Genomic DNA, 16,141 nt, shown 5'->3' on the forward strand with positions numbered 1-16,141 from the left:
GAAGCAGACTTAGACGAAGCCACTAATACAATGGACTTACTGAATCAATTAACTAGTTCTGGAGATCTAAGTTCTACAAAACTCACAATTATTTATGATACCATAAAGGCCACAAAACAGTTTGGTATTTTAGACAAAATTAAAGTTTACATCCCATCCATTCCTAATGTTAAGGACATTATTATTACAACATTCACTCTTCATCAACTAAAGATTCTGAAGTTTGGAAATGTACTAAGAAAAGAGGATGTGGATAAAATTGCTAATGTGTACAATGACACACCCAAGAAGTACACAGATGGGTGGGGTCTGATTATAGATCTACAATATCGGCAAATAATTTGTGAAGACACCAGAAAAATGGATGCATTTATTGAGGACTTGAAAGATCTTGAACTACATCAACCTATGCAAACTCTTACTAAAGGTATGTTGATGTAATACATGCATGTATTAAAACCTATTTAAATGTGTAATCATTAATGAATTCTGATGCTCACATAAATTGCTTTACTTTAACCATAACAACATTTATTTTAAAAAGTCATCAAATCAGAAAATGCAAATAAAATCGTACATTTAAATGATAAATAAGGTAAATAATACAGACTACTTTTTTTAGGAATCCAATTAGAAGTAAAAATACTTGTATCATAAGATCTCTAAATAAACATAATCAAAAGCAAAAGCAACAACACCTACTAACAATTTGAATTTTCCATTTTAACTAATCTTTTACACAAGAATATTTCTTTTATAACAGTATTGATCAAATTAGTGAATGGCAATAAGATTTAAAAGAATAAAAACTGATACTGACACTAAACAAGACCTTCATAATTAAAAGTACAGTAATATCAGTCTTTAATCTTTTCTTAAAAACATAAAATAAATGACTCTTTTTTATTCCATAACTTTGGTCCATTATAGGTAATTAAAAATTGAGATTTTCTAAGTCTGACAAAAGGAATATTGAGTTTTCTTACATTTCTTTAATTATGGCCTCTTTGATCACACCAACAAAACATGTTCATAATGGGGGTCGGCAATGTATTATTAAAAAACTTAAAAATAAGAGAGTATTTGTATTGTATGAAGATCGTAAATGGAGGTTCTGAATGAGACAAATAATGTGAAAAGCAAATAAATCTAACTACTGTATATGTAATTAGTTATTGACGATTAAAACGAATTTAGGTTCAACGATTTGCCCCAAATAGGGGTGTTTTCCGATCGTGGTATACACTGTCTAATGGATGTCCATCTTGAAAAATACCCGCCACAAAAATACGAGGAGGCTTCGCATTTTCCTATCTCCTCCTACGATAATTGTTTTTAATGGCTGAAAACCGGTTGAACAGCTCGAGTACAGCATCATAATGTTGAAGACAGGCCGATTTTCTTTAAAAAATACTATTTTGATAGATTTAATATACGTTTATATAAATGTATTGATTTGCGATGAATGGAACATTCCAATCTCTGTTACACAATCGTCTATTCCCTCAGGCGTCGTAAAGGCAAGTACTGTAGCCTATACTCATAACAGAAATTCGATCCATTTTTTTTCCAATCTGTTCTGCAGAGGTTGGATATAATTTTTTTTAAACGGATAATGAGCTAGCGTTTTCAGTCGCCGTATATTATGTACAAATCTTTATTATTGCATTTAAACCACCCACATCATCACCCTTCCCTCATCACTGGCATGAGTAGCGTTGTAAAGCCAGTAGAGGATAAGCCTATACGGTGCATCACATGCCCTAAACGCAGAACAACTTTGGTGGGTAGGGTAGGAACCAACTTAATTATGAATTGGCTCTAAGAAACAATTGAAAACCATTAGGCCTACTAATTAAGTTGAGTTAGATAATTTAATATTTATTGACGATTAAATCGAATTTATGATTTTCCCCGAATAGAGGTGGTTTTCACAAATTGTTTAACATTATATATAAACATACGTCATAGTGTATCGTTACATGTACTGTACTATTTCAATCGACTACGACGGTGATAGTTTCAACAAAGTATTACATCGCAATGTTTTACTGTGTTTAGTGGTATATTATTTGTAAAACATAAAAACAATTAATATTTTGTTACAAAATAAAGAATATATTTAAAAATTGTTCCTCTTTGCACCCATTCTCTTCCCCATCCCTCAACCATAATGTTACATATAAAACACAAAATAAGTTTGTTTAAATCTGACTTTTAAAACAATTGGTCTCATTTTGTGACAAGTTTCTCTTTCGGAAGTAATTCCCATGGTGCTAATTTTAGTTGAGTACATAAATCACACTGTCTATTTATTCGTTCCTGTAAACGACATGTATTATTGTCCTGCATTATTTTTTGACGCTGAAATCATTATGTATTCGAGAACCATCTGTGGGCACGACCTAGATGGTACGCGAGCGAAGCGAGCGTACCATCTAGTTCTTTGTAATTTGTTATTTAAAGTTCTGTAAGTCATCAATGTTTTTGTTTGAGTAGAATAATGTGGTATCATCGGCAAAGGAGAAAACACTAAGGGTATCACTAACATGAGTTAAATCATTTACATATAACTACAAAGGTTCTAATCTTTAAAAAAAATTTATTACAGAGATTACATTATCCGTATATCTGAAACGTAAGGCATCTGTGTGTGAAGATCATCTACCTCCAAAAAAAACCTTGAATGACATTCCGTCATCTTTACAAAGTACTACTACTGAATATGGTTCATCTGTACAAAGAAACCTTGATAAAAAACTTCAATCATTTCAAAGAACTGTTGATGAAATTCTGCAATCTTTGCAAACTGTATCTGAAGCATCGCCAATACTAAGAGATATTGATGGAAATCTACAATCTTTACAAATTAGTACCCTTAGTGGCAATAAATCAACTGTACTGACAACTATTGAGAACAATCTGCTATCATTACAAAGAACTATTAATGACAATCTGCAATCATTACAAAGTACTATCACTGAAGATAGGTCTGTACCAAAACGTGTTGACAAAAAACTGCGATCACTACGACGTTTTCTTAAAAGAGGTCAACGAAACTTGTCAAAATATTCACCAAGCATTTGTGATTTTATAGTAAAACTTTACAGATCTGAGGACACTGTGACGAATGATGATGAGTACATATTATTTCAGATAGTACAACTTGTTGTTGATCTATGCCGAGGTTATGGCTGTGAATTAAAGAAACTAGAACACAAATGTATAATATTTCATTTGGTTGTTCTTGATCCCATGGCTCTTGTGAATCTGAAGAAAATGGATCAACGTGGAGAGCTTCTTATAAGATTATCAGAAATATTAGTAGCAAAGGAGCACCAGCAGACATTCCAATTGGACTGGATAACACAAATTGATGATAAAAAATACGAAGAAGCTCTTTGTTTGCTTGAAGAAGAAGGTGAGTAGGAATTATTTTTTAGAGGTATTAATTTATTTTACAATCAAAGGATGTATTTTATTATTCTTATTATTTCCAGTCAAAAAGTGTGGTGTAAAAAAGATGAAAGTAGCAGAATGAAAAGATTTACAGAATGTTTTAAGGTTTTTTTAGATTGTATTTAAAATCTGCATATCCATGGCATAATAATGGCATTCATTACAAGGTATTGGAAATTCATACAAAATATGTATTATCTTTCTCTACTAATAGAGGTTAATGATACTTGATAGCGCTTCTATCTTAGGTGCTACCGGTGTGAATCAGTGAGTCGTATGCACTCTAAGTCTCAAACCTGCAACAAACTATATTATTGATGTCAGACAGGTGGATAAAAAAATTGTTTTAAGAACAAAATGTAATGTTATGTGTATGAGACTAAAAAAAAAACCTTTAGAGTGAATGCACATGAGCATTTATTTATGAAATGCCAATGCTTTAGTGAACATTCAAATAGCATCGAACAAAACTGTAAATAAAGAAATGAAGAAGATTTACACTACAGTCTAGATATGCTCCTTATTTTTAGTGTATACAATGTACAAAACAATGTTATATTATGTAATAACATAATCTCATTCATATCATTTGTTGTAATAGAATAAACACATACACACCGGATTCTATCTTTTTATAGAGCAATCGGATGTTGTAACCCATGCACCAACTGAAAGATTTCCAATCAATCCAATCAGTGCCATGCGCTGGGCTTTTGGTAAGGTTTTTACTTCTGGAGCACAAACTAGTGCTGCAGCAGCAGCAGGTGGGGGTTCTTCCAAACACCCTCAGGGCACGGACCTGACTATGAACATCCAAGAGGATACACAAGGTGAAATTGTTGAATCAAATTCAGGTAAGTTATTACAGTTCTTTCATAAATCTAAACAATTTTAACATACTATTAAACGATCGTTTAATAGTACATACTATTGCACACCATGTGACCAACAATCGTCCAATCAAATGACTTAGGTGCATTTATTTAAGTGCATAATATTTAATATTCTACTATTGTGTTGTTTGTCAATGATTAATCACAAGGGCACATGTTTTAATTTAATCAGCAACTTATCATTATAGTATGGTTCCACAATCAGGAAAATCCTGGCACCACCACTGTGTTTCCATAACACATTTTAGCAAAAAACCTTCAAGTTCAAATGAAAATTGATGAAACGGTGTTGTATATACCATATGACATTTATTAAATTAAAAATGAATACAGAAAAAATTACATAATTACAAAAATCTTTTCTTTTTCAAAAAAATAGAGAAATCAGAGAGTGTATCCTGGTGGAGGAGAAAATGGCGTTCTATATTTAAGCGAGGTGATGCAAGTAATCAAGCTTTTGGAGCATGTGAGTTTATTACAGTTTTGTGACTATAAAAACTTGTATTTGTTTGCATCAAATCAATTAAATAGAATAGTACAAATATAAATGTATTTCATCACAAAGTGTGCACTTTTTCTGCAAAAGGACAATCCACACTTGATTGTAAATTGTACTCATTTACATGGTGTTGTACTGTTTTTTGTGACCTAGTTTTATTTGTTTGTACCACCTGTAATTACTAAAACAAATCTGGTTTTAAAAATGCCTTCAATAACAATTTTTATTTAATTTCCTTTCTTGTTTCTCTTTATATTTTGAGATGATGATCACATAATTGTGATCAGTTATATTAGTTTCCATACTTTTATCCATTACAAAAAGACCAGATGCGATGCCTTTTTATTGCATACATTACAAAATGAAGTGTCTCATTAACTGCATTGAAGCCTAAATAATATTTTGGTTTTCATGCTGTGTTTTAACTATTAATGATTTCTGACAAATACTACAGTAAGTTACACATTATATACAGTAGGTTTCATTTTGTTACATGTCTTTGAATTATCTGTTTTGCTTACTTTAAGCCACCATTGCAAAAACCAAAAAATTGCCAGTCAGTGTTGAATTAGAAACAGGTGAGTAGTATAGTTTTGTTTGTATTGTACTAGCATTTACCCATCCAATGGACAGGCATCCTCTTTAATCTAATAAATAGATAATAGACTAATATACACAAATCTATAAATGGATATAATATAGTGTAGAGAGACATTATTTATATTAGAAGGAAGATAAAGTTAATAGGCATACTCATGTATTCTTCTTTATATTTCAGTGTCTATTTGTTTTAATTCTAAAAGCAAGCAAGTATGTTATACTGTATACAGTACATCTGTATCTTATCTAATATATTAAAATAATAGACGTTTTTTAAATTATTGATTAATATAAGTATGTCAGTTATTTTCCGTCCTCTTGGTATAGGACATAGTACTGCATTTCATATGATTGTCTGGTAAATTGGTGGTTTGTCTTTAAGATAACAACAATGTATGTTTTCTGGTGGTGTAGGCCTAATTAGAAAGAAGTAAATATGATTGCAACTTCATCCTCCTTGTTTGTACCTACTTGTAGACATACATCCATTGGAAATAAATTACATAAAATGAACTTTTAAAAATTCCCAAAAAATAAAAAAACATAATGTTAGCATAATGTACTTCACTATATTTCAAACCATAAAAACCTACTGGGACCTAATGTAATTAGAAGCCACTCTTAGTCAGACATGATATTGGCCTAAAAGTGGGCCGATTTGTCCAGTCACACCTGGGCCAAATCATCCCGCATTCAGCTATGCCTACTGTATAGAAGCTTGAATATTAATTAGTAAGACACATAACCTAGCCTAGTGTTATCACTGCATTTGGTGCTTGGAAAAATGGTAAAAGGGTGCTCAATCTTATGTTTGGCATTGAGGTAGAAACATGAGCAAGAATACAGTTTTGTACTTTCCGCCTGTTTTATTTGAAATGGCGCACGACAGCACTGCAACGATACTATAACTGCAGCTGCGCAGATCACATGTGCTGTCTCGATATTGCTTATGGCCCGAGTGACCAAATTGTGCCGTAGAAAAATGGCCCAGAATTGCCAAAAGCGCCATTCGGCAGTTGCAAAGAAATTGGTCTAAAAAACACATTTTTATACAAATGTGGCGTTCTACTTACTATAGACTAATTAAATGTATAGAGGAGAATTGAAAGGTGCCCCAGCTCGAATGGTGCTAATATCGGACTTGCGGTTTAAGAGGAAATAGAGGAACAAATTTTGGCTTAGTGCTATTAATATATTATAGATATATAATAGCAATAATATCAAATTACAGAAGTCTGACTAAATGCATTTAAGAAGATGGCATTAATTGAATTCAAAGTTGATAACAAGTTTTGTTTTCTTCATTTTAATAGAGGAATTTGAAGATTTTTCCTATAAGCTTAGAATGAGAAAATTTCAGTTTGACGGGTCAATTTAAATTCAAATAAATTTAAATTGTATTTCATCTTGTAAAAAGTGATAAAATTACCAGTAAATTAGATACTATACATGACTTATTTTAAGTATACTTTTTTAGTAAATAATATAGTCCAGACATATTGTACTGCATATCATATTATCGTTGTAATAATATAAAGATGAAGTAATCTTTAAAGTAGTAATTTATAAACTATCATGCTGATATTCATCTAAAGTAACAAATGATGCTAGACAAGATTCCTCTTTTCAAAATCGCCCCATTCAAAGATGATGTGATTCATAGATTCAAGATGTAAGACCGAACCCATTCCATGCACTATGTCTTTGATGTTCTTAGGAGTGGCAGACTCTTTCTGTCCATCACCTCTCGTACAAACAGAGCACTAAATGTTAGAGAATGATGTGTCATGTTTTTGTCTGTTTGTTTATATTGTATTGTGCTGTAGTAATACTACTATAGCAATACTATTTCTATGCAAATTATATAATTAATAGAATAGAATTGAATTGAAAGTTCCCTTCAAAATCGCCTCTTTTCAAATTTTCCCTTTGTTCAAGGCAACTAAAATAGTTTAATCTCAATAGCAAACAACTGACCACTGATGTACTTAAGCTTTGAAATTATAGACTATTGTCTCTGTCACATAAATACAAAATAAACTACAGTGCATGTAAATTGGAACTGGCAGAAATTAGTTTCATTATTAATATGGTAGATATTAATTAATTCATTGAAAATAAAAATTCATACAAATTTCTAATTTATTTTTATAGGGAAATCAGAAGATGTATCCTATAGGGTAATGGAAGAATTGCCAAGTACATTGATAGGTGGTGAGTTATAGTAAAGATTAAAAACTAGTACTACAAATTTAAATTGTTTCCTAACTTATTGTTTATTAATATTACATGTATCTAGCAATGTCAAAAGAGACTATGAAAAAGGCACATTGCTGACAACAAAGATGTCATTAAGTGAGTTTTTGGATAAAAGGTGAAATTATGTAACCAGTATACATTATTGATAATTATGTAGACTAGATGGTACGCTCGCTTCGCTCGCGTACCATCTAGGTCGTGCCCACAGATGGTTCTCGAATACATAATAATTTCAGCGTTAAAAAACTGGCGATTTCAAATGTACGTACAATAATACATGTCGTTTACAGGAACGAATAAATAGACACTGATTTATGATGTACTCAACTAAAATTAGCACCCTGAGAATTACTTCCGAAAGAGAAACTTGTCACAAAATGAGACCAATTGTTTAAGTCAAATTTAAACAAACTTAATTTGTGTTTTGTATGTAACATTAGGGGTGAGGGATGGGGAAGAGGATGGGTGCAAAGAGGAACAATTTTTAAATAAATTAAATATATTCTTTATCCATTTAGTAACGAAATATTAATTGTTTTCATGTTTTACAAATAATATATCACTAAACACAGTAAAACATTGCTATGTAATACTTTGTTGAAACTATCACCGTCCTAGTCGATTGAAATAGTACAACACATGTAACGATACATCACTACGACGTGTATGTTTATATAATGTAAAACAATTTGTGAAAACCACCTCTATTCGGGGAAAATCATAAAATCGATTTAATCGTCAATAAAAATTAAATTATCTAACTCAACTTTATTAGTAGGCCTAATGGTTTTCAATTGTTTCTTAGAGCCAATTCATACTTAAGTTGGTTCCTACCCTACCCACCAAAGTTGTTCTGCGTTTAGGGGATTTGATGCACCGTAGGCCTATCCTCTACTGGCTTTACAACGCTACTCATGCCAGTGAGGGAAGGGTGATGATGTGGGTGGTTTAAATGCAATAATAAAGATTTGTACATAATATACGGCGACTGAAAACGCTAGCTCATTATCCGTTTAAAAAAAAATTATATCCAACCTCTGCAACACAGATTGAAAAAAAATGGATCGAATTTCTGTTATGAGTATACAATACTTGCCTTTACGACGCCTGAGGGAATAGACACTTGTGGAACAGAGATTGGAATGTTCCATTCATCGCAAATCAATACATTTGTATAAACGTATATTAAATCTATCAAAATAGTATTTTTTAAAGAAAAGCGGCCTGTCTTCAACATTATGATGCTGTACTCGAGCTGTTCAACCGGTTTTCAGCCATTAAAAACAATTATCGTAGGAGGAGATAGGAAAATGCGAAGCATCCTCGTATTATTGTCTGTGGGTATTTTTCAAGACGGACATCCATTAAACAGTGTATACCACGATCGAAAAACACCCCTATTTGGGGCAAATCGTTGAACCTAAATTCGTTTTAATTGTCAATAACTAATTATCTAACTCAATTTAATTAGTAAACAGGGTTACATCAGGTGGTTAAAATCAGTACCGAGATTCTAACCAACTTTATATACCATCGAGTAAACATTCTAGAAAAAACGCGCGATTTACCGAATTTTGCCCTTACGTAAATTTATATATAGATATAAGCATTCACTGAAATGAAAATGTATGCAAAGTTGTTTATTTTAATAGAGAAATCAGAAGTTGTATCCTATGAAAAAAAGCAAATTATACACTGTTAAATTATTAGCTACTTTTTGACACCCAATATAAGAAATTGTAAAATCCAAATTAAATTGACTTCTTTTTCTATGACTCAAATATCTAACAATAAACACTGAAACTTTTTTTTCTTTCTATATACTTCTCTATATTGCTCAATTAAACTTTGACTTTTTTTTGTAATCTATGGCATGCAAATCATTCTCTACATTTACTGAAGAAGGATCAACTAAATCAGTTGAATCAGGTGAGCTAGCATGACATTCATCATGTCACATTATAGCTGTTTCACAAGCACCACTAGACTAGTACTGTACATATCAAATATACCTAGGTGGCATGTTGTAAAAACAAAATGTCACTATTAGGCAAAAATGATAAACTAACGATTATAGAACAAAATATCTCAGAATTATACTAGTACTGCACTGCATTAACCCCGGTTTTCATACAATCGGTATGTGAACCTGATAGCACACTCTTAAAATTGTGCTTTTGCAGGTGAAGAGTTCAAATCTAGTTTATTGTTTTATTAGGGTTTTTCAGTCACACTTTTTTGGTGATATTAACAAATAGCTGAATTGTTTAGATAACCTAAGAGAATATGTCAGAATGAAATGGAAACAAAAACAAGAAAAACTGGCAGAAGCAATGGAACACAGGTTGCAGATTACAAGTAGAGGTGGGTATAGAAATTGTCCATATCACTGAAATGTTTACAGTTTAGTTTGTACAGTTATATGACGTAAATTTTTGGCATCTAAATCAGTAATAGGTCTTTCTGAATCATAGATCAAAACAGACATGTAGCTACTTTACTTCGAAGGCAAATGGAAAATGAATTTGGTTTTTGAAAAAAATTGAGAAATATTTAAAAATGTAAAATTTGAATGAATAAATAAATGTTTTCAAATAATGTTAATGTCTGCAAAATGTTAAAGAAATTGGCTTTTTAAATTTACTTATTATTTTTGGATCTGGAAAAGTCTTGGAAAAGTTATGTTAATTGTTTTCACTCAAAGTAGTGTGAGGTATAAAGGTTTTTGGATAAGTAAAATTATCAAACCAGTTTACAGTATTAATAATTATGTAGTTATTAAATCATTCACTGAAATGAAATTTATACCAAGTATTATTTTAATAGAAAAATCAGAAGATGTACTCTATGGAAAGACATCATTAGGAGGTTAGTCTAGCTGCATAGACTACTTTATTATTTCCATTCAAATTTTAATTTATTGAAAGCTTGTAATAATTGATAAATTATCCCAGTATAACTGAAGGATGCTTCATTTTATTAGATATCATTTTAAATTCATACAGAATTAACAATTACCTTTTAGTAAATAATATATTTTATCATAAAATTGTTTTTTTCTTTAATATGTGTCTATATAGACATTTGAATTTTAATATAATTATTTTTTTATACTAATTCATTTTTCTGAATTGTCACTCCTCACCCTCCTTGCTGTCGAAGATGTCTTAAGAAATTGTGACACTTGAAGGGGGAAAATTTGATCAAAGATTGTTATTATTGTTTTGTGTGATTTTAACTATTTACAGAGAATAAATAGTATGTAATAGATGAAATAAACATGAAGTGGTAATAATTTAAATTAATGAAAAACTTGATGAGGAACTTCCTGATGAAAATAATTCAACATAATTTAGACATTGTGGTTGCCAAAATTGTCACATTTGCTGGACCATTAAGACAACTATCCCTATGCCAAGTTAATTGTCCTTATAGGATGTTGCCTGGGTGGTAGTTGTGTAGTACGTGTGGTGGATAATGAAATATCATCAATTACTTAACTAATACAAATGTTATTACATATTACATTATAGACTGTTTCATAAAGGAGAATATAACTCATCAAGTGCTATTAGTAATATGAAGTATAATTCACATAATTGAGGTGTATGTATTTTTTAAATTTTTAATTCCCTTTTAAAGGTATTGGTGATAGTCAGGACTTCAGCTCACATCCAAAGGTACCAAGTACAATGCCAGATGAAGATTGCATAGATGAAATATGTACAACTTTGAGGAGATGCTACAATTACAGAATGTATGATAAGAGTGCATTTACAGATACTGATATCATACAGTCATTAAGAAGGAGTGACGCCATTGAATTTTTTCACAGGATTATTGGTCAATCAGAAAGAACAGAAGATATGGGTAGAGTGTTGGCTCACTGTTTAATAATAACAGAAGATGAACATTTCTTTTTAGTACATGTTTATTTATATGATTTGTGTGTAGATGATGATGTTGTAAAAGGTCTATCTAGTGAATTACACAGATTTAATTTCCAATACAATATTGAAAGGTTTTCTTCAATATTTGGGCCTATTACAGCATTATTTTTAATTCATCTACTAAGTAATGCACCAATGCTTCAGACGCTTGATTTACAAGATGCTTTAACAAGTGATACTTTGATGAATACTGTTAATACTCTATCTACAAACAAAGTTTTGTTGGAATTAGATCATCTTGATATGCAGAGCAATGATCTAAGTAATATCAAGGGTAGCTCACTCGGTGTGTTACTGTCTATTGCCCCTAAACTAACATACTTTGCCATCTCTTGTTGCTGTTTATCAGGTGTTATTGTGGATTCCATGATCGATGAGTGTGTTACTAGGAAACTAGTGTTAGAATTAGAAAAGCTTGATATCGAAGGCAATGATCTCAGTAATATCAAAGGTAGCTCACTTAATAAATTGCTGTCTATTGCCCCTAAATTAAGATACCTTAACATGGGAGGATGCAATGTACCTGATGATGTAGTTGATAATATGAGAAAACACTTCACTAGTGTAAGAGGTTTCTTTAACCATTAGCTATATCATGTAGCAACAGAATAAGTCCATGGCTGTATTATGGTTGTAAACTTCACCCACATGTTGGTCTTCAAATGTTAAATCCTTATTGTTTTTTAATTTCGTTGAATGTAATACACACCTCATTCAAGATTTAAGATTCATATCACATTAATATAGATATGTATCCTTATAATATTGAAATACTGTACTATTTCAAATGTAACACTGTTAAAAGCTACTACAGTACTTTATTCATTGCCTTAAACCATAATGATAACGAATGACCAATTTTATTTTAAACTGCTGTGTTTAAGTGGTAATGGATGTGCTTATATCCAAACCCAGTACTGTACTTATTCCTTGTATAATGTGCAATAGTATATCTGAAGCATTGTTTTCATTACATTGTTATTTTATGTTATTTATTAAACTTTGTTTAAAGATGTATTGTTCCCCTGAAAAAATATTTTTTTATTTTTTTGTTGTTGAATATGCCATTTTAATGTCACATAATAGTTATCCACTTTGACCAAAAATTGGATCCAAACAAATTTAATTACCTGAAAAAATTGTAATTTAAAGCAAAAAATGGTCAAATTGGCAGCCAGCTAATGAATTTTTGGTTGAATTTTACCATTTATTATGTTATTTTATAAAGTGAAAACATTATTTTTTTCTGTTTTTTTCTACGGAAGTGATTATCTTTATTAAAACTGCAAAATGGCCTATTTATTTATTAATCTTCATTTTTCATGCTTTTGGGGGACAATACATCTTTAATGAGGATGACTCAAAACAGTCTGACATGCAGGGAGGCCTTCAACACTTACTTACTTACAAATATGAAAATCGAGAAATAGAATAACAAAAAGGAAAAAAATAGGCTAATAGGGTGTACAAAATATTATGTATTTAATGATGGAAATAATATTATATCATTTGAAATTTAAAACCGAAATATATTTACCGATATAATGATTACATTTTGTAAGACTGATTGTCAACAAAGAAAAGTGTTTTTATTTACTGAAAATATGTTAATATCTGTAAAAAAATATACAAATAATAATGATTTTATCCATAATTCATTGTGGGTTGAAGTAAAACAAGTGTAAAATACTAATGCATAATAACTCCTAGAATGTTGGCCTATACTCTTCTTATTTTAACTAATAGTCAAAGGATGGGTTTTTTTATTGTTTAGTTATTGGTAATCATTGTATAGCATATGATAATATGGTATTGTCTGTTGTATGTAGACCTACGTCACACGTTTGAATAATGTTGTCACATTTTTTAATAGCCTATCACACGGTTATTATAAAGTAAAAGTACCGTACATTGTTTGTGTAATAATCGTTGCACTTAATCGTAACGAACCTATTGACACAGTACTTTTTCTACTATTTTGACCGTTTCAGCAAAGTATTAACTGGGCGTGTACTGAATCGTTCTACATTTATAAATTTTATAATAGAATTTGACTTTCGGTCCCATTTTTTCTGTAATTTGCATAACCGTATTTTAGCGAGATTTATAAATATATATGCATTTTTGAATGGATGTTGCAATAATAAACACAATTCGTTTATTTTTTTTCTCACTAAATTCCACCGAGCCTTGCGTTCATTTTAACAATTTTCAGTTATTTACACGCCAAAACGTAGTCGAGACCACTCTTTTTTACATGAGGGTACTCGAGCAAAGATGACGGACCTTGCGTAGGGCTACATTACAATGTTAAAAGATGACAACTCCTTAAAATTGACTCTCATTATGAAAATCTCTCAGGTTTTACATAAGGAAAAATATATTAGAAAAACAAGAGTAATTTAAAAAAATATTCTGATAATTATACGATCTCCAATACAAGTAAAAACCCCAACTTTCATGTTTATTATCTTTGGCAGTGTAAGACGTATTTATTATATATGTATTAGACCTATGTATTATGATGTTTATTGTAATGTACAATGATATTAGTTGAATATTATCTGTAGACTATTGTCTTCTTTGCTCTTCCTTAAAATAATTTGTTCATAATTTATCATATCTGAACTTTCTGTATTATCAGTTTAGCCAGTAATTCAAGTTACAACGCGTACATAGCAATGGTTAAAGTATTAATATGTTCCTTAGTTTACCTTGTGTTATTTGTACATTCCAGAAAAGCAATATTTTTATTACAAAATAAAGGTAGTCAGATTTTTCATTTTCTGTTTTTTTTTTAATAAATGGAAAAAGCATTCGATATCTTACAAGTCGTTACGAACACCGTTATTATAACACGAGATATATTGTAACACATATTTCTCACGTAAAGGTGGAACATGGATTATTAGCCATAATTACTGGGCAGGAAACCGATAGACCAAAGAGATAATAGCTTAATCATGGGTGTTTCGAAATAGTATTATCGAGCGGTTCAATTACCTGCCTTTACTCCGATTCATTGGTTTTTGTTAATTTACATACTTTATAACAGGTTTAGATTTTTCTTTTGTTAAGAAACTATTGTTCAAGTGACAAAAGCAAATAAGAAGGGAGTTTACTATTCACAACAAACCCTTATCATTTTATATTAACTACATTGTCCTGTCAATTATCAGATTTATGAATTAATGAAAATAATATATGTAATAGAGTAAAAAGACATTTTATTATTATGCGCTACCTTTAATTATGTATAATTTGTTTAATATTAGTGTGATAATCCTGTTTGTACCTACCTACTTTGTATGGTGTATTGATTTTGTGTTTGTTATATATTTTGTTGTTTTATATTTATTTATTTGAACAGGGAGTTGTCTAATAACAACTCCCTGATTTGAATAATAATAATGTAGGCCCCGGTAATAAATGTTTATATCTAGGGATTCTCAATCATGGGCTGTTCTCTTGGGCCACGATAGCCTCTTTAAGAAGTAAAAAATGTTAATAAATGAATCAATAAATTACTGTTAGTTGTAATTCTAAAAATAACCAAACTTTTAGAAATCAATATTCTAAACTAACAATTCCAATTAATATCTTTATACAGGAATTAGAGTATTGCAAGCTTATCGTAATTGCTTTAAGAAGTCGAACTATATTAAGTACGACAATTAACATAATTATTCTAATTAACATTTTGTTTCTAATTTGGCCCTGAGATAAAATACACCCTTATGCATTTTAGAAGATGAAATAATTATACAAATAAATGTTAATGAGTTGAATGGTGAGAATATTTCATGATGATTAACTGTCCCATAGCGAGGCAATTAAAGTGGAATAGTCAATCTTCCAACAAATACAAACATTCATTTTTTGTTTTATGTATACACGTACTAAGAATTATAGTAACAACGCTTTTTTTTAGGCCAGGCCGGCTTTCTGCCTTCCTTCTTACTGTAGCTATACGAACAATTACAAGCGAAAATGATCTATAGACTGACACGACTATCGCATTTTACCCTGAAAAAGGCCGGCCTGCGATTTTGTTCGTGTGCAAAGAAAGAGGGGAAATTGTTTTTATAAAAGCTGAACGTGCATTAGAACCATTATTTATCATCATTACTCCGTCTACACTATTAAAACTAGTTTGACAAAAAAGTGTGATGTGCCCAAATATGGCAGTGCATTTCAATCAAATAAAGTAGAACCCGTATTAATGGTACACCTTCGGGCCCAACAAATGTTCCCCTTATGAGTGTTCCCTGAATAGGATTACCCCTATTCACTGGACTCTAACTAAAAAACTGAAATATTCTTCCTAATATTGGTTTTCGCGGGAAAAGCATAAAACAAATAAACCAACAATAATAACTAAACTCAAGATTGAGGATTGAAATTTAGTAGGCAACGTTTCAATATCAAAACTATCAAGCCAGAGAAACTATCATTGTTATTATGGTATCCATTTTAATATA

At 30.7% G+C, this 16,141-nt stretch overlaps 1 protein-coding gene across 1 annotated transcript; it reads left to right on the forward strand.

Annotated features, from left to right (window-relative positions):
* Positions 1-30: 30 nt before the first annotated feature.
* Positions 31-15,589, forward strand: LOC140047532 (uncharacterized). The gene is made up of 10 exons (XM_072092575.1): positions 31-427; positions 2,612-3,421; positions 4,098-4,313; positions 4,732-4,818; positions 5,379-5,429; positions 7,606-7,665; positions 9,613-9,639; positions 9,982-10,074; positions 10,537-10,578; positions 11,353-15,589. The coding sequence occupies exons 1-10, from the start codon at positions 31-33 to the stop codon at positions 12,246-12,248; spliced, it is 2,679 nt and encodes an 892-aa protein (XP_071948676.1). The 3' UTR covers positions 12,249-15,589.
* The last annotated feature ends 552 nt before the right edge of the window (positions 15,590-16,141 follow it).

The sequence above is a fragment of the Antedon mediterranea genome, chromosome 4 (assembly GCF_964355755.1).
Source record: "Antedon mediterranea chromosome 4, ecAntMedi1.1, whole genome shotgun sequence".
Taxonomy (NCBI): Eukaryota; Metazoa; Echinodermata; class Crinoidea; order Comatulida; family Antedonidae; genus Antedon; species Antedon mediterranea.